This window comes from Sphaerodactylus townsendi, linkage group LG16 (genome assembly GCF_021028975.2).
Source record: "Sphaerodactylus townsendi isolate TG3544 linkage group LG16, MPM_Stown_v2.3, whole genome shotgun sequence".
NCBI classification, from domain to species: Eukaryota; Metazoa; Chordata; class Lepidosauria; order Squamata; family Sphaerodactylidae; genus Sphaerodactylus; species Sphaerodactylus townsendi.
The window spans coordinates 10,530,474-10,555,827 of record NC_059440.1 but is presented as its reverse complement, the minus strand read 5'-3'; the positions used below and the strand labels follow the sequence as shown (position 1 = coordinate 10,555,827).

At 49.5% G+C, this 25,354-nt stretch overlaps 2 protein-coding genes and 2 non-coding genes across 8 annotated transcripts; 3 read left to right on the top strand and 1 right to left on the bottom strand.

The window, feature by feature from the left end:
- Positions 1–345: 345 nt before the first annotated feature.
- RAB34 (RAB34, member RAS oncogene family) lies at positions 346–14,880 on the bottom strand. 5 transcript variants are annotated; one of them, XM_048519182.1, is made up of 11 exons: positions 14,754–14,880; positions 11,863–11,960; positions 10,652–10,743; positions 9,288–9,356; positions 8,079–8,180; positions 7,877–7,941; positions 6,674–6,725; positions 5,930–6,011; positions 3,746–3,836; positions 2,544–2,651; positions 346–1,048 (listed from the first exon to the last, which is right to left on the bottom strand). In XM_048519182.1, exons 2-11 carry the CDS (start codon positions 11,917–11,919, stop codon positions 981–983), a joined length of 786 nt encoding a protein of 261 aa, XP_048375139.1. In that variant the 5' UTR covers positions 11,920–11,960; positions 14,754–14,880; the 3' UTR covers positions 346–980. The 5 variants fall into 5 exon arrangements, with proteins under 5 accessions (XP_048375139.1, XP_048375143.1, XP_048375140.1 ...); XM_048519186.1 differs by having other exon boundaries at positions 9,288–9,353; XM_048519183.1 differs by lacking the exon at positions 14,754–14,880 and adding an exon at positions 14,423–14,720.
- Positions 14,881–20,406: 5,526 nt separating this feature from the next.
- Positions 20,407–24,855, top strand: RPL23A (ribosomal protein L23a). Its single transcript, XM_048519569.1, is given in 6 exon segments — positions 20,407–20,446; positions 21,424–21,542; positions 21,544–21,626; positions 22,843–23,019; positions 23,558–23,627; positions 24,784–24,855. Coding segments are annotated over 6 exon segments (489 nt in total). The 5' UTR covers positions 20,407–20,421; the 3' UTR covers positions 24,799–24,855.
- LOC125446104 lies at positions 22,668–22,740 on the top strand. The gene has a single exon (XR_007246364.1). It is a non-coding gene; the product is annotated as a small nucleolar RNA Z17 (small nucleolar RNA).
- Positions 23,059–23,123, top strand: LOC125446102. The gene has a single exon (XR_007246362.1). It is a non-coding gene; the product is annotated as a small nucleolar RNA SNORD42 (small nucleolar RNA).
- Positions 24,856–25,354: the final 499 nt, after the last annotated feature.

The following is a 25,354-nucleotide window of genomic DNA, read 5'->3' as shown; positions in this document are numbered from 1 at the left end:
CCAAAAAATTAGCCCTACCCCAGTGGTGGCGAACCTTTGGCACTCCAGATTTTATGGACTACAATTCCCATCAGCCCCTGCCAGCATGGCCAATTCGTCATGCTGGCAGGGGCTGATGGGAATTGTAGTCCATAACATCTGGAGTGCCAAAGGTTCGCCATCACTGCCCTACCCCAAAAATAAGCCCTAGCACAGGGGTAGGGAACCTGCGGCTCTCCAGATGTTCAGGAACTACAATTCCCATTAGCCTCTGTCAGCATGGCCAATTGGCCATGCTGGTAGGGGCTGATGGGAATTGTAGTTCCTGAACATCTGGAGAGCCGCAGGTTCCCTACCCCTGCCCTAGCATGATTTTTTGGGATGGTTGGAGGATGCGTGAAATAGAAGCCCTGCTCCAAAAATAAGCCCTACCAGTAGTTACAGATCATGAATCGCAGACAACGTCCTATGCTCCTTGCCAATGAGGATGCGGCTTGTGTCACACGGGATGGGGAAGCAACAGCTTGCCAAGAGCCTGCCTTGATGAATTGGGAAGGTACCATATTTCTCTGAAAATACATCCCCTGAAAATAAGCCCTAATGCCTCTTTTGGAGCAAAAATTAACATAAGACCCGGTCTTATTTTCTGGGAAACACGGTAGGAGGAGTACAGAGCATGGCCAAGAGAGTGGGTAAGCTGATTCTGGCTAAAACCCTAGGCTAAAAACCTGCTGTGATCTACCAAGAGGCAGAAGATGGTGGCCAGGGCAGGGCCCATTCCCAGATTGGACTGGACCCAGGAAGGGAGTGGCAGCAGGACCACGGAGGCCAGGAGGGGCTTCTCCCACAGGAGGGCCCCCCTCGCCTGCCTGCCGGTCATCAACCACAGAAATGGGGCCACACGGCTTGGGAGAGAAGAATGGGTGGGGTTACTGTCCTTTGGTATCAAAACGAGTTCAGTGCGAAGACAAGGCGGACAACGGGGGTCCGGGCAGGTTCCATCACTGACAGCATTTGGCACGCCGTCTCTTCTCCGTCAGGTACAAGTCCCGTTCGTCATTGACGATCCCTGGAAGAAGCAGTACAAGGCATGATCTCGGCAACACCGAACCTACCTCAAATCCTACGCCCCACAGGTCAGCTGCTCGGCTTTCGTGTTAGGCTCTGATAAACATCTCAGCTGCGTGGCCGTAAAGATGCCCATGAAAGAGGCAGGCTGCTAAACTGTGCCGCTCATCGGCATCGACTCAAACACCCACGGGTTGATTGCATTGTCGGTTGGTTTTGCTGCTTCTTTGTGCAAATCAAGCCTGTGAGTCTTTTAATACCGTCTTCTGTTTCCTCAGGACAAATATTCTCTCTTAAGAGTACCCAGCTTGTAAAGTTATTTTTCACCCACTGCACACAGATGCTGTAAAAACAGCACTGAGGACATCAGTCATTAACAACACCTGTGAAAGTGGTCAAAAATGAAAGAAAATAGGGCAAGTTTGAGCTCTCAAGTGGCTGGGAGCGGCCAGTGGCAGCTACAAGTGAAAAAGTTGGCCACAAGTTCCCACCGTTGAGGGTGGGTCTACACAACTCCCCTCCCATGGCTGGCAGAACTGTAAAAAATGGCTGAATGGTACTATCATATGCAAACTGCATAATTTATATGAATTACAGAATCAAAAGCAGAACTTATGTGGCTGTGATTTCAGCACAGCTGCAACAGAACCTGGCCTAAGAAATCAGGTCTATCTTGGCAGCAGCGTCCCCTCTAGGAAGAAGAAGAAGAGTTGGATTTATATCCCCCCTTTCTCTCCTATAGGAGACTCAAAGGGGCTTACAATCTCCTTGCCCTTCCCCCCTCACAACAAACACCCTGTGAGGTAGGTGGGGCTGAGAGAGCTCAGAAGAACTGTGACTAGCCCAAGGTTACCCAGCTGGTGTGTGCTGGAGTGCACAGGCTAATCTGAATTCCCCAGATAAGCCTCTGCAGCTCAGGCAGCAGAGCGGGGAATCAAACCCGGTTCCTCCAGACTAGAGTGCACCTGCTCTTAACCACTACGCCACTAAGGACAGGAATGGTCAGTGAAAAGGTCTGAAGAGATGGTGCAGCTACCAAGAAGATCCTGCTTCAAATTCCTGCCAATGACCCCTCTAAAAAGAAGAGTCCTTTGCTGGCCTCAGGGGATGGGAAGAAGTATGTGGGGAAAGATTATCCAAGTAGGTGGTAGAGTGGCCCGCTCATTCACAATGAAACCATTTGGGAGGATGGCCTCTGGGTACACATGGTCAGGAGGCTGAGTAGCGTGGAGCCCAGGAAGCTGCCTCATACTCCCTCCCTCCCTCCCTCCCTCCCTCCCTCCCTCCCTCCCTCCCTCCCTCCCTCCCTCCCTCCCTCCCTCCACCCACCCATCCATCCATCCATCCATCCATCCATCCATCCATCCATCCATCCATCCATCCATCCATCCATCCATCCATCCATCCACCCACCCACCCATCCATCCATCCAGCCTCTGCCCGTGAGAACGAGGCATGGTTGGAAGCTGGCTGTCCTCACATGGCATGGCACTTACGCACTATGTCACCGATCCGGCGAGCGTTGCTCTTCTCCAGCTCTGCCAGCACACTGCCCTCAAAGGTCTGCGCTGCCACCCGGAAGAAGAATTCCCTTACGTTCTCACCTGTAAGGAAAAAGCAAAGAGGGAAATCACCTGCCCAAATACTACCAGCAACTGAGTACAATATCCACGTAGGGCAGCCCCAAGTCATTGCGGGAGCAGTCAATCTGCCGGGAGACGGCAGCTTCAAATGTTGACACCAGGGCAGGTCTCCTAGGGCAGTAGCTTAGCATTTCCCACCTAGCGATTGCTTTTGGGAGCCAACCGAAAACAGGAGGATGGCTCGAGAAGAGGTGAAGAAGGGCAGGGGGCAATCAAAAGGTGATGAGCCCTGAGGTGGAAGGGCCCCGTTGCCTTAGGTGCTCCAGCCAGGATTGGGAAGTGCTCACCTGCAGTGGCGTATGGCCCTAGGGACAGCGGGTACCCTCTATCTCCGGGCGCCACTAATCTGGTCACTTGGTGGGGCGCAAAATCAGCCCCCCACGTGACCAGGAAGACATGGGCGGGGCCAAGAAACCCGAGGACCCCGCCCCCCCAGGCTCCCAGCCAGCTGCTGGCAGTCCCTTCTGCCCTCCCCTCTGGGGAGAGTAGAAGCAACTGAGGCTCCATCCTAGCCTTCCTTGCTTTTATAAGCACGGGGCAGGGCTGGAGGCAGAGGCATGCCCCTGAGGGGTGGAGCCCCGCCCCCGTACTTATAAAAGCAAAGGAGATGAGGACGAAGCCTCAGAGGGGAGGGCAGAAGTAATTTCTGGCTGCGGCTGGGAGCCAGGAGGGGCAGGGCTTGGGAGCCCCACCCCCCTGAGCCCCACCCCCTGAGCATAGTGGGGGCGCCCTGGAGAACGGCTGTCATCATCATCAACCTTTTATTGGCATGAGTTTAAAATACAACAGAGAGGTTGAGGAGAATCAAGTTAAAATAAGTAAATAAAATAAGTAAAAGACATTTCCAGCAGTTAAAACAATAAATAAATAGACTAAAATCTGTGGCGAATCTGTTGGGCCAGCGCCAGGAATTTGGCAACGTCTAGGGATATCTGAGGAGACTGATCACAAAGCAGATAGAAAGATTTGACCTTGTCTGATGAGTAGGCATAGTTCTCAGTATATGAGAACGGCTGTCTCCGGGCACCATTTCCCCACCACATGCCTCTGCTCACCTGTGAGTGATGAAACAGCCCAGTATTCTGCTTTCATCTCTTTAGCTACCTTGAGGGCATCCTTCTCGATGAGGCTGTACTGTGCAGGTGACTGTGGGGAAGGAGGGAGGGAAAGGGGGAAGTCAGCAAGGGGGTCACGATGAGTCTCAAGGGAAGTTTGCAACATGGCACATAGAGGGAGGAACCATACTACAAAAAGCAAGTCGCAGCACCTAGGAAATCCCCCAAACACTTTCCCGAGTGTATAAATATTCAAGTATTTAATCTAAAGTGCTCAAAGCATTCAAGAAAAAGTTACAAGCGAGTAGGCGCATGTATATAAATAGTACAAATCAGTTCGTGCAAAACGACGAGGTTTCTTGATCGCTTTGTGAGTTAATATCCGCTTCTTCAGTTCATGCAGTCTGCTCACTTAGGAGACACCTTTCACACAAATTAATGTACGATACACATTTGAACGCTCAGCAGTTCTTTGATGTGTTCTAAAGGTGTCTGTCAAGAACACCTGCTAGAAACAAAAGCGGCACATCTAAAGCCCCTTCCCACATGCAGAATAATGCACTTTCAATCCACTTTCAATCCACTTTGCAGCTGGATTTTACTGTGCGGAATAGCAAAATCCACTTGCAAACAGTTGTGAAAGTGGATTGAAAGTGCATTATTCTGCATGTGTGGAAGGGGCCTTCGTTTGCACTCCAGTGTCCTATATAATTGGGATCTTAATACTCTACAGAACAGAGGGAGGCATCATGGCAACGGGCCCAGCCAGACAAGAGCCACCCTGAGGTTCCTGAGAATATAAGCTGCCTTATAATGAATTAGAGACTGGAAAGTGACTCTTCAGCATCTCAGGTGAAGGTTTTTTACATCACCTATTCTATCGTCTCCAATCTGTCTAATCTGCATGGTAGGATACCTATTGCTGTATCATTTTGCTTTTAACTTGCTAAACAGATCTATTTTTATTGCAATTTTATATTAGATTGTATTTTTACGTTGATGTGTAGGGGTATTTATTTAACAACCAATCAACTGAAAGTTACATTTCTCCCAAACACTGACTGTTATGAGGCGTCGGGAGCTGTGGCTAAATTTTCAACTGGTGTATTTTCAACTGCGTTCTAAATCATGGAAGGTTGCGATGCTATGTTTTTGTTTTTTATATGCCATTAAAGGTATTTGAATTGAATTGAATTTACATCACCTATTCCTGGTTCTTTCTAAGTGGCTGCGCCAAGGATTGAACCTGGATGCTTCCACGTGCCAAGAAAAAGAAGAGATGGTTTTTATACCTGCTTTTCTCTACCTTTAAGGAGTCTCCAGGCCGTTTACACTTGCCTTGCCTTCCCCACAACAGGTGAGAGAATTCTGAGAGAAACATGACTGGCCCAAGGTCACCCAGCAGGCTTCATGTGTAACTGCGGGGAAACGTAGTTCCCCAGATAAGAAACCGCCATTCACGTGGAGGAGTGGGGCATCAAACCCGGTTCTCCAGAGTACAGTCTGTTGTTCTGAACCATTACACCAGGAGTCCGCAACTTGTGGCTCTCCAGATGTTCATGGACTACAAATCCCAACAGCCCCTCCAGCATGGCCAACTGACCATGCTGGCAGGGGCTGATGGGAATTGTAGTCCATGAACATCTGGAGAGCCACAGGTTGCAAACCCCTGCACTACACCATGCTGGCTGTCCCCAAAAGATGTTCTACCACTGAGTCTCGGAATCACTGAGTGGCTCTTCCCTTGCTCAGCAATTTGCCCTAATGGACAAATGAGGGCACATCCCCTAAGAACCCAGTATCCTGGGTCACAGCAGAGAGTAGTCATACATATTCTCAAAGAAGAAGAAGAGGAGGATGAGAAAGAGGAGGAGGAGGAGTTTGGATTTATACTCCACCTTTCTCTCCTGTAAGGAGACTCAAGGTAGCTTACAAGCTCCTTTCCCTTCCTCTCCCCACAACAGACACCTTGTGAGGTTGGTGGGGCTGAGAGAGTTCCGACGAACTGTGACTAGCCTAAGGTCACCCAGCAGGAATGTAGGAGTGCAGAAACACATCCGGTTCACCAGATAAGCCTCCGCCACTCAGGTGGAGGAGTGGGGAATCAAACCCAGTTCTCCAGCTTAGAATCCACCTGTTCTTGACCACTACACCACACTGGCTCTTTGCTTCCTTCCCTCTTACACTGAGATCCTTCTTGGTGCCCACTAAGAAGAGGATGACGTTGGAAGGGTCGTTCTCTTTCAGGGCATCTGCCAGCCACTGCCTGCAAGGGAAAAAGTGTCAGATTATTATGTGAATTGTTATTGATTGTGTTTCATAGGATGGAAGCCACCCTGATCCCATTAGGGGAAGGGCGGCATACAAATGTTACCACCACCACCATCATCATCAATTAATCATAAGAAGAAGAAGACAAAGACGAAGTTGTTATCAGGGTGCTGCAGGGAAAAGATAACCTTAAAAAGTTAGAAATGTTTCAAAAGACAATAAAACATTTTATAGTTTTTGGTATTATAACAGCAATAAGCAGGAAGTTTGGCTGAACTGTCTTCTTCCTCCTCCAAGTGTTGGTTATTAATTTTCAGAATACTGAGATAAATCTAACCCAGGCCGGGGGGGGGGGGGGACGGGACGACAGAACACTGATTATAATTTGCTTGTAAAAACTCATTTCCTGCCTCTAAACTGGCTTTCTGAATAAATTAATGTCCCCAATTGGGGGGGGGGGGCAGTAAAGGGCTCAAAAACCCAGCAAAGCTGTAAAGCAATCCATATGGGTTTTTTACCCATTAACATTTTAGAAGAAGAGAAACAAGTCCGGCCCTGTAACAACAACCCTGTCCCTCATCCCACCCACCCCTTCCGTTTCCCACCAGATCGCGGTCAACATTCCATATTCAATCCCTTTCTGCCCCGGTGACATACCTGGTGTGGTCAAGCGAAGTCACATCGTTCACGTCAAATACAATAATGATGGCTGCAGGAACAGAAATGGGGGGGGGGGGCTTCAGAGGAGGATGAAGCATTTCGATTGGGCCAGCATGTGCATTGCCCTGACCCATAGATCCAGCTAGCGTGTAATAGCAACAGGCCAAAAGAGTAATCAGAAATGCTGCCAGTAATCAGTAATCGGACAGTCTGGTCTACTCAGACCGGCAGCAGCTCTCCGGGATCTCAACTAAAGATCTTCTGCGCTCCCTACTGACAGATTCTTTAACTGGATACACAGAGATTGAATCTGGGCTTTTCTGCATCCCAAGCAGATGATCTACCATGGAGCCACTGCCCCACCCCAGAGACAAAGGAACTCACTGTATGGCCCTTCAGGTTTCACTCGTCCTCAACTTCCCAAGCAAAAAGAGTCCCTTCCCCCTTATCCTTAATCAGCAACCTGCTGTCTAACCAAGGGCATTTTCTAAGCAGAATTGCTGGGAGAAGCTGGGGCTCAGTGGAAGAGTATCTGCTTGGCTTCTGGAAAGTTCCCAATTTAATCCCCGGCATCTCCGGTTTGGAGTCAGGTGATCAGTGAGGCTGAAGACCTCTATCTGAGTTGCTGAGAGCCAGCGTGGCGTAGAGCAGGTGCACTCCAATCTGGAGAACCGGGTTTGATTCCCACTCTGCCACTTGAGCTGTGGAGGCTTATCTGGTGAACCAGATTAACACTCCAACACATGCCAGTTGGGTGACCTTGGGCTAGTCGCAGCTCTACGGAGCTCTCTCAGGCCCGCCCACCTCACAGGGTGTTTGTTGTGGCTTGGGGGGAAGGGAAAAGATACTGTAAGCCCCTTTGAGTCTCCTAATAGGAGAGAAAGGGGGGGATAGAAATCCAAACTCTTCTTCTTCTATTGAGCCACTATCAGTTGGTGTGCACAAAACAATGCTTTGAGTAGACCAGTATGAGACAGCTTTAAGAGTCATCTCTGCCCTTCCTGGAGGAGACACCTGGTAGGTCTCCCTTTCCCAAATACCCATTTGGTTCCTTTCAGCCATCTGTTTATCCCCCAGTGAACACACAAACAACTTAGGTAGCCATTTGTCTGGCCTGAGCAGCAGCTTGAGACAAATCTCTGAGCACCAGTAAGGTGTCAGTTAAACGGCCCCCCAAGGATCTCTCTGCGAGCAGCTCACCTTGTGCTCCTCGGTAGTAGGTGGACGCAATGCACTTGAAACGCTCCTGGCCAGCAGTATCCCACCTGGTGCCAAGGAAAGACGCAGCCCGTTAGCTCATGGCCCCACAAGGGGGGGGGGGCAGCAGCAATCAGGATTGTCTCCCCGTGGCAAGAAGGCTCCAAGGAGGAGAGCCCAAAGTGGGCACAGCTTTCATACTTACAGCTGCAGACTGAAGGGGACCCCCAACACCTCAAAGCGTTCCATCTCAAAGTCCACTCCAATGGTGGCCTTGTAGTTTTTGTCGAAGGTGTCTTTGCAAAATCTGGGGAGCAAGAGAGATCCTGGAATCTGGCTTCTGCTCCCCCAGTCCCTTAGGACTGCCCAAAGAAGCCACCCCCACCCTACCCCACCCCACACCGCTTTCTTGCCCCATCCAAATTTCTCATTCAAATGGCTGTAAAGGTAAGTGTGTGTAAGGGTTGAAATTATTTCTGGATTGTTAAAAACAGATTTGTTGTTTTACAACAACCAGAGCAAACACAAACGTTCCCGTATGAACTAGAATTAGTTACCATATCTAAATTTCATACAATGCTGCTATTGTTAGTAACACAGTTTACTTCTTGATTTAAGATGAGACGTGTTCTGTCTATAAACACAGCAACTCAAAGCATAGCTGAGGCATGCACTTGGCAAAAGTCTCGAAGAAGCACAGAAAGAGCGAAACGGATTTTCAGGCTGTCTGTTGTCTTCTCCTGAAGGCAGATTTTTCTTTCCCTTTATATTCACACAACTCCGCATTTTCGTCTTTAAATATAATTGTCTGAAGTATTGCCATTTGTTCAATTGGTTTTCTTCAGTTAACAAGATCTTTTATCTTACCTGCAATGGCGTATCTAGAGGGGGACAAGAGGGGGCAGATGTCCCAAGCACCATTTGTCTGGGTCACAGGAGGGGGGGAGGGTGCAGATGGCAAGCATTTAATGCACAAGACCCTAAGCCTGGAAAATGATATCATCCCCCTCCCGACATAGTTCAGTTACCAAATTGTCATGCGGGGTGGGGGTGAAAGGGGGCACAATTTAAGAAGCGCATGTTGTAAAGTGGGAAGCCAGCAAGATGAACATTCAGACAATGAGTAGCCTCAACCAAAAACCTGTGGAACATTTCTGTCTTGCAGGCCCTACAGAACTGTTTAAGGTCCTACAGGGTCCTGAGGTCCTCTGACAGAGTTCCACCAGGCTGGTGCCAGGGGCAAAGAGGCCCTGACTCTGGTTAAGACCAACCAAACGTCCTTGGGGCCAGGGACCCCCAGGAAGTTACTGTTGGAGGAGTGAAGAGCTCTCCATGGGCAATACAGGGAGATGCGGTTCTGCAGATTCAAAGGTATACCTCTGAGCTGCCCTTCCCCAAACTGCCCAGAGATTACCTGTTGATCAAGCAGGTCTTGCCCACCGAGAGGTCACCCACCACGATGATCTTAGATATTTTAAACCTGCTGAGAGAAAAAAAATAATAATTAGCTCTCCTCCAGCCCACTGCCCAGGAAGAGCCATTCCTATGGGGAGAAAGGGAAAAGCTGCCGGCTAGACTCTGGCTCAGTGGAAGAGCCTCTACCTGGCATGCAGAAGGTCCCAAGTTCAATTCCTGGCATCTCTAGTTAAAAGGATCAGGTCACAGGTGATGCAGGAGTCCTCCCCCTGAGACCAAAACACAGTCTGAATAGACAATACGAATCTTGATGGACCAAGGGTCTGATTCAATAAAAGACAGCTTTGTGTGTGAGTGGAACTTGGGGCCTTCCCAACATGCAGTATTCTTGCTAATGGTGCTCCTATTGCTGGTATTGGACCAAACCAAGGTGTTGTCCCTTTCACCAGATTCCAGGGCCTCCCGGTAACTCTGATTAGCAGTTTGGGACAAGGTTCCGGCAATACCTTAAGTAATCAAGGGCTTGGTGGTGTGTCTTCTGGGCCCAAATTAGAAAAAGAAGAAGAAGAGTTTGGATTTATACTCCACCTTTCTCTCCTGTAAAGAGACTCAAGGTGGCTCACAAGCTCCTTTCCCTTCCTCTCCCCGCCACAGACACCTTGTGAGGCAGGTGGGGCTGAGAGAGTTCCAAAGAACTGTGACTAGACCAGCAGGAATGTAGGAGTGTGGAAACACATCTGGTTCACCGGATAAGCCTCCGCCACTCAGGTAGAGGAGTGGGGAATCAAACCCGGTTTTCCAGACTAGAATCCACCTGCTCTTAATCACTACACCACAGAGACTATTGACAATAGAGTGGAACCTCCATGTTCAGGGGCAGTCTACTTCTAAACACCCAGGGCTGGGGAGAAACTGCAGAGGCTGTGCCATTGCTTTTGTGCTACACTGGTTCCTCCCCAGAGGCATTTTTCAGTGGAACGTGGCTGGGCTTGCACCAATTCACACCTCCTGGCGTTTCCCTGTCCTTTCTCTGGAAATGGGGATAGGATCGTTGGATGTGAGAAGTGATTTCCGTTAGAAGGAGGACTCCCAAGTCCACGTACCCCACCCCTCCCTGCGGCTGCATTCCTACTCCATGACAAGTCCTCGGCTTGTTTTGACATACTCCAGGCACCAGCTCGCCTGAACCACTGGAGAGGCAAGCAGGGCAGGCAAAGCAGCTAGGAATGGGACGAACACAAGGCCGCAGCCTGCCCTGGAGTTTTCTGCTCGTTCAAAAGTGACGCTATGACGGCTTTCTAGAGACTTCTATTCACGACTCCCCTTTTTTTCCACCTCCTCAAGGGAGGGAGCGTTACGTACCCCACAGTGCCGGTGCGCTGGGCCTGGCACATCCCAACCACTTTGGGGTGGAAGGAGGTTCTGGAGTGCAGGGCTGCCTCTTTGGTAAAACACTAAAAACAAAAGACGAGGAAGGGGGCAGAAATCACCAGAAGGCAAGAAATCGGGGCATTTTTAGATCACACGATGGAGCCCCCCCACCCCTCACATGGACCCAGGGTGGGCAGGACGGACCCACAGGAAAAGATTTCAACCCAAACATAAGCATTTTATTGTCATTGTGCACGCACAACGAAAATTTACAGCAGCATTCCTCGATGCACACAATTTCAGACTCATACCCCATCCCCACTTTCCTCTTCCTCCACCCATCCCTTCACAGCCCCAAACACATCAACACGAAGCCACGGAGTTTAGCATAGCCGCAGCTCTAGAGTAGAAGCTGTCTCTAAGCCTCTTTGTCCTAGTTTTGACAGACCTGTATCGTCTGCCGGATGGTAACAGTTCAAAAAGAGAGTGTGCTGGATGAGACGGGTCTCTCAGAATATTTTGGGCTTTCCCTGAAGGATTTTGAAGGAAGAAGCTGCAAAACTATCTAGGATATTGCCCAGCGGCTGAATTGCCAAGAAAGATGGACCACAGATAAATAACAGCAGCGAGTAAAATTGTTTTGAAATGACCAAGGAACAGTTTGTATTTTCCCATGGCATGTTCTGGACAATGAGGTCTCTGGACAGCTACGGAGACTCAAGGGCCTGCAGGTTCCCAGCCCACACCCTACCTCAGGGGCATCCTATGAGTAAGCTGTGATTCTCCCAAGACACTGAAATGACTGAAACAAGAGGTTCCTAGAACCTTGGGCGACTGCCTAGCTTTGTCCCTGCTCTGGACCCCCCAAAGAAGCCTCAATGTCCCCCTCCAGGGCAGCCTGGCTGTCCCTATCTAATGTCAACAGTGCCCTGGACTGCTCACAAGGGAGCGTCTATCTAGTCCCGTGGTGGCGAACCTTTGGCACTCCAGATGTTATGGACTACAATTCCCATCAGCCCCTGCCAGCATGGCCAATTGGCCATGCTGGAAGGGGCTGATGGGAATTGTAGTCCATAACATCTGGAGTGCCAAAGGTTCGCCACCACTGATCTAGTCCCACAAGTGTGGCTCCTTCTCCAGCTCCATTCCGGTCTCGTGACACCCCCCTCCCCCACAGCTCCCAGGAATTGCGGTCTCCTTACTGGGGGCAGCTCAGCAATGACCCGGTCCCTCCTGACGGGGGCAAGCAAGCTCATCATGAAGACAGAAGGGTGACTGCGGAGGATTCAAGCGTTCATACCTGAAAACGAAAACATGGGCAGAGGTGGTGTGGATTTAAACGCAGGCTTTTTGGTTGCTGTTTTTTTTAAACGATACCTCAATTTTAAACGATACCTCTATGAGCTGGGGAGGTGGCCCGAGACATCCCCCTTGGGTTTCCCACCATTGGTACAGACAGCACCTTTCCGTTGGGTTTTCATCTGGTTGGCAAAGCAACGAGGTGTCCCACGTGAAACCATCTCCCCAGGCTATTTTGCATCGCAGCCGCCACTGGTGGCAACGACACAGCTCAGCTAATCCAACCGGAAGCCAGCCCAGAAAGAGCCGGGAAGCTCAACCCTGCTTCGCTTCTGAGATCTGACAAGATTAGACTAGCCTGGGCTACCCAGGTTTGCTATTGTATACCAATTAAGAAGAGTTTGGATATATACCCCACCTTTCTCTCCTGTAAGGAGACTCAAGGTGGCTTACAAGCTCCTTTTCCTTCCTCTCTTCACAACAGGCACCGTGTGAGGTAGGTGGGGCTGAGAGAGTCCTGAAGAACTGTGACCGGCCCAAGGTCACCCAGCAGGAATGTAGGAGTGCGGAAACACATCTGGTTCACCAGATAAGCTTCCGCCACTCAGGTGGAGTGGGGAATCAAATCCGGTTCTCCAGATTGGAATCCACCTGCTCTTAACCACTACACCACGCTGGCTCTAAAAAGTTAGACATTTCTCCAAAACTTTCATAAGAGAATGAACTTTCGTTCTCTTACAAGGTTAGTGCATTTTAATGAGAATAATGCCAGTGAAGGATGTTAGCTATTGCTGACCTGAAACTAAGACCCCAGCTGCCGACTGTTGGAGACTGCAGGAATTCCGGCACATCCACCAACCCAGTCCACACATCTTGCTGTCTTAGATATACACATGCACAAGCTGTTCTAAGCATGCATCTAGGAATGAACGATACCTGTGAGTCATTCAGGAAACCCTGGCAAAAAACCCACAGTCAGCTCTGGTTCAGCTTGGATGCACAGTTGGTAGTAAATGCCACCAAAATAACTATAAGACAGAGACTTTGACCCTCAAACTGGACAGAGGAAACAGGCAACCGTTCCACACCCAATTGCCGTATGCAATTCAGCAGCACAAATTTGACCGTTTTTGAAAGGGGGTTGAGAAATTCTTGCCTATCAATGATTAGCCATACTGGCCAAATGGAACCTTCATGTTCCAAAGCAGTATATCTCTGAATACCCCTTGTCAAAGGCAGCAACAACAGGAGAATTTTGCCTCTGTTTCTCAAGGTGTGTGGCCGGCCGGCCACTATGAGATAAAGATGCCAGTCTAGATGATTCAGAAGGGGAAATATTATGTTCTTATGAACTTGCTAGAGAGCCAGTGTGATGTAGTGGTTAAGGTCTTGGACGAGGTTCTGGGAAACTCAAGTTCAAATCCTCACTTGAGCCATGGAAATGGGTGACCTTGGGCCAGTAACATACTGGGAGACCTCCAGGGTTGGGACACAGCGCCAGGGAGTGGCAAACTACCTCCCACCTTCTCTTGCCTTGAAAACCCCACTGGAGTCGCCATAAGTCAGACTTGCCTGCAAAAAAAGAAAAGAATTTGCAGCTTCAAAGCTGCAACTACAAGGGAAATTTCACAGCTGCTGTTTCTTGATTGGGGTTTGGGGTCTGATCCAAAACCAACACTATTCTTTGTGTTTCCAAGAGGTTCAGGGCCGGGTGTGTTGGTATTTGCGAGTGCCTGTCACAACTCAGTTATAAAAGGGTTAACTGTTTGTATGTAAACAAGTTGCTGAGGTCACTGTTTATGAGCTGGTCTATTGATTAGCTATTGGTCAGTCAGACAGCCATTGCTTGCATGTTAGTGAGCAGGAAGGTATAAAGTTAACTTGTTGTCTTTGTTACAAAGGAGAAGACCACATGGGCAGAGAGAAGTCGGAAGGGAGAGCAAGATGTTGCCTTAAATATACTGTAAATATGTAACAGAGGAGTCCAGCGTTTACTTGTTTTATTCCAAGTAACCCTACCCTTTTAAATGAGTAAACTTTTACATAAAGCAACTCAAGGGATCTCTGGCTCTCTTCTTTGCCACTGGATGCCGCTTCCGCATCTCTGCTAATAAGTATCTCTTTTAATCGAATACCCTTCAGGGTGGCATACACTGTCCCCCCCCCCCTTACTTTATCCTCACGACAATCCCGCGAGGTAGGCTACGCTGGGAGAGAACGCCTAACTTCGGGTCCCCCAACGGAGCACAGATGTGACTCCGGCTCGCTGCACCAGGACATCTATAAGCAACATCAGACGGCCGGCTCCACAGCCGCCGGCTGGACCCTCGCGGGCCTCGCCAGCCCTCTGGCATGTTCCCCTCGCCCCCGGGGCGCAAGAGAGAAGAGGGCGCTGCAGGGGATCCATTGGGGGGCATCGCCCTCCCTCCGGGACCCCCACGCCTCCCGCCCGCCCCGTCTTACGGGAAGTTTGGAGGAAGCCACAGCGGGTAATCCGATCCCCGGAAATTCCAGCGGACTCTCCGTCCGGGTGGCAGAGGAGGAGGGGAGCGCGGGAGGTCCGCCTAGATCAGGCAGGGGAGACGACCCATCCGTCGCAAGGAACCGTGCCTGCCGCGGGGGGGGGGGGGGTTCCTTCCGCCTAACTTTACAATGGGGTGGGGGCCCTTGCAGGCGCTCTGCATATGCCCAGAGGCGCTCTCGCCTTCTTGAGCCGCGGGGTCGCGAAGCGTCCCGGGTCGCGGCGCGGGGGCCCCGTCGAGGATTGGGGCCCCGGCGCACCGTGCCCCCCTACCTTCTCCGGCGGCGCAGGAAGCTGTGGGCCTCGCCGTCCCCCCCCCCCCCCGGAGGCATCTGCTCCCAATTAGTGACTCAGAGGCTGGCGGGGGCGGGCTGAGCCCCCCGCGGAGAGGGGAGGGCGGCGGGGTGGGGCTCGGGGCCGGCCCGGGGAGCGCGCCTGCTAAGCCGGCGCTCCCGCTTGCGAGCGTGGCGGAGTTGGGGGGTGGCTGCCAGCCCCGAGCAACTCCTGGAGAGTTGAGGATGCCGCCTAGGGAGCGACAGTGGGTTGCAATGGGGCCTCACGGGGTTGCAGTGCCCTAGATTGCCCCCTCCAAAGCACCCATCTCTCCAGTCTGGAGATGAGCTGTGAATCTGAGGGATCCCCAGGGCCCACTTGAAAGCTGGCATCCCAAGCTGGGTGGGAACCAAGTGGGCCCTTCTTTCCAGCAGGGGCCAAATCCTCCCCCATTTATCCGCCCGCAAGTACCATTCAGAGGTTCCAACCCTTTGCATTTTGGTATTGGGAGCTTTTTCAGAGCAGGGTGAACCCCAGAGGTTTCCTGTTCCTGCTCTGCAAAGGGAAAATGCCAGGAGCACCCCTTGGCAAGGTGCAGAGAGCTCAGGGAGCTGTCTGCAGCCTATACCAGCTCTGCTGACATCCACCCATCCCCAGGTGGAGTGGCACCGGCATGCCCATGAGGAGCAGTCAAGCTGCTTGTGTTGAAGCCCTCCACATCAGGTGGTTCCTGTCCACGTATGGAGCATCCCAAGAGAGGGAACAGCAGGAGCACTGCATTTCCCCAAAGGAAGGAATGCCCTGGCAGGGGCCTGTAGCAAAGAAGCTGCAGGGAGCATCGCCAAACTGAGTTGCAGGCTCAAGTCCCCAACTGCAGCCGATTCCTCTTTGGGTCATATCATCAAGAGAGTCTCCTAAAGATACCCTGAAAGTTTGGTGCTGCTAGTTTAACAATTGCATCCCAGACATCAGGCATCCCCCAAATTTCCCCAGATTCTCATTTTAAATCCACCCCTTTTTGGCATCGATTTAAAGGGAGAATCTGAGGTCCCCAGTTTAAACATTGAAAGTGATGCTGTTTCAGGGTGGGGGATAACCTACCCCAAAACAGCATCACTTTCAATGTTGCTTTAACTGGGGACCCCAGATTCTCCCTTTAAGGTGGATTTAACAGGAGAACCTGGGCTCCCTAGTTTAAACACCATTGAAAGTGATGCTGTCTGGGGGTGGATTCCAGCATCACAGCGGCCAGGGATGGGACTCAGATTTTGCACCAGGCTCCACTTTCACTAGCTATGCCTCTGCCTGGAGGGAATCTGCCAACCCTGGCCTCGGAGAGCTGCTTTTATAAGCGCTGAGGCCAGGGACGGGGCTTGGGGAGCCGTGGCTACATCCCCAAGGGTGGGTGGGGGCGTGGGCCCACCCACCGAACCACCGCATAAAAAGTCTATACCTATATCACTGCCCAAGGGCCATCAAGTCCAACCCCCTGCAATGCAGGAACACACAATAAAAGCACTCCTGACAGACAGCCATCCAGCCTCTCTTTTCCCTGATGTTTAGGTGGAATCTCTTCTCCTTGAACCCATGACTCCTGGTCCTAGTCTCTGGAGCAGCAGAAAACAAGCTTGCTCCCTCACCAACATGACATCCCTTCAAATATCTAAACCTGGCTATCATGTCACCTCTTCACCTCCTCTTCACCAAACTAAACATCCCCAGCTCCCCAAGCCTCTCTTCATAGGGCATGGATTCCACACCTTTTACCATTTTGGTCGCCCTCCTCTGAACCCGTTCCAGCTTGTCAGTATCCTTCTTAATACAACACAGTCAAGGTTTGCCACTAACAGACGTCTGAAATATGCCATTGTTGCTATTAATTTCCATCATAAGTCCTTTCAAGATAGGGTTTAGGAATGGGTTGCTAATTAGGTGAGCGGGCAACAAAATGGCAAATGACGACAGTGCTAGAAAATGCAAGGCGATGCACATCATGGCAAAAAAAAATTAATTTAATGTATACACCAATAGGATAAGAGCTAGTGATGATAGGCAACCTTTGGGTTGCCTTGGAGAGCGTAGAGGAAATGTCAGTTCCATCCGCAGTGACGATTTTTAAAAGGTCTACTTGATGCTAGGGATCATCAGGAAAGGGAGAGACCGAGAATAAAATTGCTAGTACAGTCATGACTATATTCAAGTCCCCGATGGGGTCACATTTGGAATGCTGTGTACAATTCTCGTCACCACATCTCAAAGGGGACATTGAAGACATGGGGAGAAGGCAACCAAAGAATGCACAGAGTGGGCCAAACGCTAAAGCAACTGCAGCCTTTTCATAGCTTTGTGGTTAAAAGTGGTGGACTCTAATCTGGAGAATGAATTTGTTTCCCCGCTCCGCCACACGAAGTCTGCAAGTACCTTGGGCTAGTCACAGATCTCTCAGAACTCTCTTAACCCCACCTCCCTCACAAGGGATCTGTTGTGGAGAGATGAAGCGAAGGCGTTTGTAAGCCGCTTTGAGACTCCTTCCAACCACTGTTAGAAATATGCGGTTGCCAACTTCTAGGTGAGGTCTGGAGATCTGGAATTATAGTGTCAGGAAGAGCCTTCCGGACATCACAGGGACTTTGTATATTTTGTTAATGGCCTTCACACTTCTTTACTTTCAGTTTCCCACATTCCCTTGATTTGCAACATGTAACAAACTAAGAGTGCTCAAGTGCTTGTGCCTGGCACTCTCTCTTTACACCAGCCTTGGAAATCTAACAACTGTAACATTCCTGCCTTGTTTTCTCTGCCTTTGATATGGGGTGTGAAAGTTGGAAGGGGGGGGGGGCTCAAAAAAGGTTGTACCCAGTGGTGGGATCCAAAAATTTTAGTAACAGGTTCCCATGGTGGTGGGATTCAAACAGTGGCATAGCGCCAATGGGGCTGGGCGGGGCACGACGGGGGTGTGACCCGGCATTGCTGGGCAGGGCTGTGGCAAGGACGCAGCCGCTGCGCTGGTCCTTGGGCGGGAAACAAAATGCACGCAGGCGCAGGCTGCCATGCATGCCGGTGCACCTCCAGCTAGACTGCTTCAAGTTCTGCGCGCTACTGCTGAGGAGCGAAGGAGGAGCGTAACTAAGGCAAAAATCATGTGGCAAAATCACCAATGAGTAACCCCCTCTCGGCACACACAAATAATTAGTAACCTACTCTTGGGAACCTGTGAGAACCTGCTGGATCCCACCTCTGGTTGTACCCAAAGAGCTAAAGAACTGGCGTTCTCAGCCATGCCGATGCCTGTCAATAAAGGCTTCTGATCTGAAATCTAGAGTCAAATATTGCTCTGCAGATCCGAGGCTTGACATATAGGTGGTCTCCAGCTGACAGAAATCAGTTTGCCTTGAGAAAATGGCTGTTTTGTAGGAGGATTCTGTGGCATTGTACCCTGCTGAGTTCATAATTGCTTTTATATTATGACCCACCCTGAGCACTGCGGGGATAGGGCGGGATATCAATCCAATAAACAAACAAATAGAAATAGTTCTATGCTGTGTATCTTGTCATCTGAGCTACGCTCCGCATTCTCTAGTGCTTAGGTGGGCTGTGATTGGCTGCAGACTTCACCATTAGCGACTGAAGTTGTGAGGGGGCTTCAAGGCTTCGAAGAAGATGGGCAGTGGGGGGGGGGGATTTCTATTTTTACTCTGTATGTATTCCATGATGACTTTCAAAGGTGTGTTGCTGCTGCAGTCAGCATGGTGCAGGGGTTAAGAACAGTGGACTCTAATCTGGAGAATCAGGTCCGATTACCCATTCCTGCGCATGAGCAGGGGACTCTAATCTGGAGAATCGGGTTTGATTTCTCGCTCCTCCACATCAGCAACGGACTCCGATCGGGTGAACTGGATGTGTTCCCCGCTCCTACACACGAAGCCTGCTGGATGACTTCAGGCTCGTCACAGTTCTCTCAGAACTCTCTTAGCCCCATCTATCTCACCGTTGTAGGGAGATGAAATGCAAGAATTTGTAAGCCACTTTTAGATTTCTTATGGCTGAGGGAAAGGGGTATACATCCAGATCTCTTCTCTCTCTGGCATGGCCAAGACTTGATGAAGCCCCACTCCTCCATCGGTATTTCCTTGACGCCACCTCATTCTGTGCTGGTGCAATTGTGTTCCATGGTGCAAAGTTTCAGCTTGGGCCTATAATGCAAGAGTGATATATAGTCACCTTTTCTCAGTGAACTGTCAGGGGGTTGATACCGCTGCCTTTTGTGCATGTGTAGTTGTGGGTTTCCTTCTTGCTGCTGTTTGTATTCTGTTTGCCCAGCAACAGACTGGTGCTCCTGAGCCCCACTCAGCCCATCACCTGAACCCTTGTCTAGGAGAGGCTGTCTGAGTGAGCTGCAAAAGCACATGACTGACGTGGATGCAGTAGTAGCCGTGTTTCCTTCCTCATGTGTATGCCTGGCACAGGAAACTTGGTTATATTCGTTTTTAATGTGTCACAGGTTTTGTGTTTGATTTTGGCTGCGAAAAGGAATTTAAAGCCACTTCTGCAGAACTTGCTTGAGGATGTTCATTCCTCCAGGTTGTCACATGGTGTTTTTTTTCCAGCAGAGGGTGCTGTGTTTCATTTGTTCTCTCCCTTGGTGTATGGCGCATGTAGGGTGGCCAACAGGCCTGGAGAAACATCTCCTGTTCCTTTATATATTTATCGATTGTGTCCCCCACCTTCCCCAATGGGGACCTCAAACGGCTTACATTATTATCTCCTCCATTTTTGTCTTCACAACAATCTGGTTTGGTAGGCTAGGCTGGGAGTGTGACTGGCCCAAAGCAAGCTTCCAAGGCACAAATGAAGATTTGAACCTGGGTCTCCCAGATACTAGGCCAACACACTTAACCTCTACATCATATTGGCTTTAATAGAGGCTTGATGGGATCTTATTTATCAAGCACTGTTATTTACCTTCATACCCTTATTAAAGGGACATTTTCCCAGTCCTGGAAACCCTGCATGGGATGTGGCTACATTAGACTGTCTAATTCCACCTCTTATAATTAGCAGCACATTCTTCTGTGATTGCTGGCTATGGGTGCCAACCTCCAGGGACAGCCTGGAGATCTCCCAGACTTATAACTGATCTCTAGACGACAGAGACCAATTTCATTGGAGCATCATGCCTTGCTAACCCCCGCCCCCCCCCTAAATCTGGCCATCCCTAGGATCCACCCCCAAACCACCAGGAATTTCCTAGGTCAGTCGGCAACACTACCTTCATACAAGAGAGGTCAATGCCGTTGGATAAAACGGCTGCTTTAAAGAACGGGCTCGTACTTTGCACGGGCCTGTGCTTCCTTCCCAAGCCCCAAATCCTACCCCAAATTTCCACTTCACGTCCCAGCTAGGATTCTGACACGTAACAAAAAATGACAGCTGGGAACTACAACTCCCGTCATGCACTGCACACGCCGTGAGGCCTCCCGGTGGGATAACGCGCATGCCCTCCTGACGCCACTCGCGCTTGAAGACACTGCCAAAGGCAGCCTTCTTTTTCCCCCGGCATGCCTTGCGGTTTTTTCCGCCGCGGAGTTACGGTGCGTAATCTCGCGATATTCGGGTGCTATAACCCCGTGGGAGGCGCACGCGGTCTTCCTTTTTTTGCCTCCCCAAGATGGCGCCGAAAGCCAAGAAGGAGGGTGAGGCAGGCCGGGGTGGCGACGCCGGGAGGGGGCTCGAAAGGGCTGGGCTGAAAGGCTAAGGCGGGAGCTTTCGACCGGGGGAGGGGGTTGAGTCTCGGCCTGCCACCCCCTGCTGGGGCGGGAACGGACCTCGTCTGTCCAGACCTTCCTCGCAGACCCAGGTGGCTGAACGTGGCTCGTGTTCTGTGGCCCCTTCGCAGGGAAAATGGGGAAGAGGCCTGAAGATGACTTCAAAATCAGGCTGGTGCTGATGCCGGGGTCCGCCTAGCTTCGATGGGGAGGGGGTTAGAAGGGTCTAGGTTTCCCTAATAAGTGGCCGGTCGTCCCTTTCTGGTATTACCCACCGGAAGCAAAGAGGCCGCAGTTTGAGAGTCTTATAGCACAGGCCCGTGCAAAGTTCCTCCAGTCTAAACCCATTGCAATGAATGGTCTTGGGCTGGAGTAACTCTCCTTAGGGTGTACTGTCAAAAGTATGGGATACGCTGCAGATTTAATTGGAGTCAGTGATGCTGAGTGTGAAACCCGTTTCCGGATGCAGTTTGTAGGCCTATGCATGATGCTGAGTGCAAAACACGTTCCAGATGCACATGGGATACTGGGACAGAGGAGAGAGAGAGAGAGAGAGAGAAATAACACTGGCTCCCACTGAGAATCTGAATGCCAGCTATTAGCCAGATGCCTCTCCCTGTACCATTCATTATAAATTAATTTTCAGAAATGCCTTCAATTATTATTTGTATCATGTGTTTAGGCCTGTGTTGTAAATATCTCCATTTCACTCCTTTTGCTTTCTGTGGTGCCTAGATCACATGCCCGGCATAAAAAGCACATGTTGCGTCATTTCAAATGTGGAGAGGGAGAATAAACTTCATAGGAAGAGGGGTTGATGCACAGAGCTTGGAAACTGTATTGGCTTGTTACTTGCAAATATTAAATACACATGCATTCTTTTTCAACTGTGTCTCTTGTTGTAGCTGTCCCAGCTAAGACTGAGGCAAAGTCCAAAGCCCTGAAGGCTAAAAAGGCAGTCTTGAAAGGTGTCCACAGTCACACCAAGAAGAAGATTAGGACGTCACCCACCTTCCGGGACTCCAAGAAAAACCACCAAGCGGCTAATGCGGAGTGTTTCCTCAGCCTCAACTGGCTATCCGCGGAAGAGTGCACCAAGACGAAACAAGTATGTTGGACATTAAAGCAGTGCATGATCCATTTAGTAATAGCCAGAGAATGGACTCTGATGAGCTGCAGAAACTAGCCATCATCTGGTAGCCTTAAATATGCTGCTTATGAATCTAGTGCGCTTATACCTATTAGTTGTGACTGATAGCCAATGACAGGCCCCCATTTGTCTTAAGTCTTCTTTATCAAGTCCCTGCCTTGGTATCTGCTGAGAAATTGGTCTCCAATGAGCTTCTTTAATCATGCTTTGAAATAATTTGTCAATACAATATAGCGTGGCAGAAAATATCATAGACAGCAAGGATCGTATTAGGTATTCAAGCAGTGATACAGTTTAGCTAATTACCGAGATGAACAATAAAAGACTGCTTTGATAATTGCTGGCAGTGTAGTGGTTAAGTGGATAATTCTGAGAATTATCAGAAATACAGTCCACTTACCAGCCTGAGTGCAGTGCGTTGTTTCTTACAGTACATTTTACATTGCACTCCCATTTGGTTTTGATAGTGTAGTGGTTAAGAACCAGTGGACTCATCTGGAGAACTGGGTTTGATTCCCCACTCCTCCACATAAGCAATGTACTGCTACCCGGTAAACTGGATTCATTTCCCTGCTCCTACCCATGCAGCCTGCTGGGTAACCTTGGGCTAGTCACAGCTCTCTGCTAACTCTTTCAGCCCCACCTACCTCACAAGACATCTGTTGTGGGGAGAGGAAGGGAAGGAGTTTGTAAGCCACTTTGAGACTCCATATGGTTGAGAAAAGTGGGGTATAAACCCAAACTCTTCTCCTTTTCCACAGCAGAGTTGAACAAAGGAGATTATATTGAATGCACATAGAATCAGATTGTATATTTTTTGTTTGTATGGCAGCCCTCCTGTTATCCATAACAAACTGCTTATTTTTTAAAAAGCAAGTGTTACAGCTGATCTTAGTGTAGTCTTTTTAAAATTCTCTATGAGGATGTGGGGCTTCTTCCCTCCTCCCTGAACATTTTAGTTCTACACAGCGAATATTCTGGTCCAAGAACTGGACCGGAGGTGCACATGATGATTCTCTAGCGACCAAAGCCTGATTGCTTGTGATTAGAGCTTATTAGATACTGATGCACCTGGATCTGAAAGCAGAGATGAGTAACTCAAGAGGCTACCTAACCATCAATATCCTAACTTTGGTGAGTAAGCACAGTTTCCTTTTCCTGTACTGATCTGCAGGTTGGACCACTATGCTATCATTAAGTTCCCACTGACTACAGAGTCCGCTATGAAGAAGATAGAGGACAACAACACATTGGTCTTCATTGTGGACGTGAAAGCAAACAAGCACCAGATCAAACAGGCAGTCAAGAAGTTGTATGACATTGACGTGGCCAAGGTCAACACGCTGATTCGGTGAGTAATGGCCGAGGGAGCTGGGAGTGGGGGCACTCTGTGCAGATGATGGAAACACTTTCGAACTGAGCCATGTGATGTTTTCAAAGGAACCACTGATGCACAGAGATCCCTCCAGAGATGACGGTGGACAGACACATGATTTCCAGAAATATCAAATACTGCTTTGTTAGTTGAATCTAGACATGATTTTGTTTGAGCCTGGAGTGCATTGCGTATAACTTCGTGCACACGATAGTTTGATGTACCTAGGAAGCTTTTTAAGAAAGAATTGTTTTTTGTTCAAACAAGCATTCGTGACTTGAGATGAAGCCACTCAATCTTTAAGGGTACCTAAGCAGTTTTTCTTGCCATTTAGTAGGGAAAAAAATGGAAGCTGGAAACTAAATTAAATACTGTGAATTTCCCCAAATTAGTCTTTTGAATGTTTTGGGGAGAATAGAATGTTTGGGTTTGTCTGTGTATCCTCGTGCCTCTCAAAAGCAGGATTATGCAGTATGAGCCATCCCAAAAGTTCACACCACTTGTCTCATTCTAGGCCTGATGGTGAGAAAAAGGCTTACGTCCGCCTTGCTCCCGATTATGATGCGCTTGATGTTGCCAACAAGGTAAGGAGGCTGAATCTCTAATCCATTCCTTCTTTGCTGTAGTGTCTGTTTTGGTGTGTCCCCTCGGTAAGGGTAGAAATGACAACCGGGCAGTTGTACCTGGCTCTGCAGGCCAGTCCTCCAACCTTTCTGTACCTGTGTTCAGATCCTTTACTGCAGCATGGGGCCCATTGCTGCTTTTACACCATGCATGCCTGTCTTATTTAGGGTGATCCAAAGGGCAACACACCTGCGTAGAAATAGGCATTTTGGTAGGTGCAGTTTGTCATGCACCTATATCAGTGGTGGCGAACCTATGGCACGGGTGCCAGAGGTGGCACTCAGAGCCCTTTCTGTGGGCACACATGCCCAGAGTCTGTCATGTGGAGGGGCGGAAAATCACACACACACACCCCACACATATCTAGGCTGGCCTGGGCGTGATCGTTTACCTGGGAGTAAGCTCGGTTGCTGGCAATGGGGCTTGCTTCTGAGTAAACCCTCCTAGGGTCGTGATTCACCCATTGGAAGTGTTGCATGGTTGCTTCACCAAGCTTACTCCCGAAGAACGCGTTTCTAAACTGAAACTTCAGTATTCTGGTGAAATTGCCGGGTTGGCACTTTGCAATAAATGTGGGTGTTGGGTTGCAATTTGGGCACTCGGTCTCGAAAAGGTTCACCATCACTGACCTATATCTTTCAGAATATTTTCTTTTCACCGACTATGGCCTTGATTGTCCCTTACATCTCTTTCTGTTTGTTTCTCTCCTTTTCAAAAAGATGCCCCCCCCCCCCCCCAAAATCCCCAAACTAATAATGGTGCCTCAGGTTTAAGCCATTTATGAATCGTAACCCACCAGTGCTCCAGAGCGCATGTGAGAACAAAGGCAGTTCTTACAGTGTCCGTGAGATGCAAGATTATCAGCGTGTGGGAGTTTCAGTCCCTGGAATGTGTTGTTAGCCATGGAAGCTGGATACTGGTGGGTTTGTGCTGTGTGGACTTTGCTTCCTCAAAGGCATCTTATGTGCTGCCTTTTCTATTGGAATATGGGGAGATCTTTCTTTAAAAATTCCTGGGTGCTGGGAGGGGCTTGAGTCTTTGAGGTGGTGGTCAGAAAGCTTCGTCCTTCTGCGGCCGCTGCCAGACAATTCACAGTTCTTTTTTGTTTCTTTTCAGATTGGGATCATCTAAGCAGAGTATTGCCAGAGCTGTACAATAGAGTTGCACAATAAATACTTATTACTACCATGCAGACTCCAGATGTGTTTTCAAACCAAAGGAATTGCAAGGGAGGTGGGTGGGAAGCAGAGACAGACAACCTGAATAACCCTCTTTTCTCCTGTGCGTTGGGGTTTGGAAGTGTATTTTGCCCCATAGATTGCCTCTGCCCACCAACTCTCAGACAGGAAGTGCCGTCTAGCAATAAAGGTGTAACAATTCGAGCATGTGAGTACAACTGGGACTTTACATGCAGCACCCCCACACTGATGGTCATCTTGATTAATACTTGGTGTTATCAGCAGGAGCCAGGTAAATTAAGATGGAGTTAAGAAGCCTGGGAAAAGGTGTGCCGTTAGGAAAAGTACACACTTTCCTTTCAGTGCTGTTTTAGCCAGCTCCAAGTGAAGGTGATTGTAGCGCCCCCTCCTTGCCTTCTCTTTCCTGTATCTCTTTCGGGTTTTTTTTCTCTTATCTTTATTTTGTAGGCTGCCACCAGGGATAAAATTCCAAAACCCCTTTTATTTCC

What these genes read in the sequence shown, in the direction of transcription:
- RAB34 (XM_048519182.1), bottom strand. Translation starts at nt 11,919, where the DNA reads ATGATGAGCTTGCTTGCCCCCGTCAGGAGGGACCGGGTCATTGCTGAG. An exon ending in TCATTGCTGAGCTGCCCCCA is followed by an intron (nt 10,744 to 11,862) that starts GTAAGGAGACCG and finishes TTTTGTTTTTAG; the next exon opens with TGTTTTACCAAAGAGGCAGC. An exon ending in GGCTGTTTCATCACTCACAG is followed by an intron (nt 2,652 to 3,745) that starts GTGAGCAGAGGC and finishes TTTTCCTTACAG; the next exon opens with GTGAGAACGTAAGGGAATTC.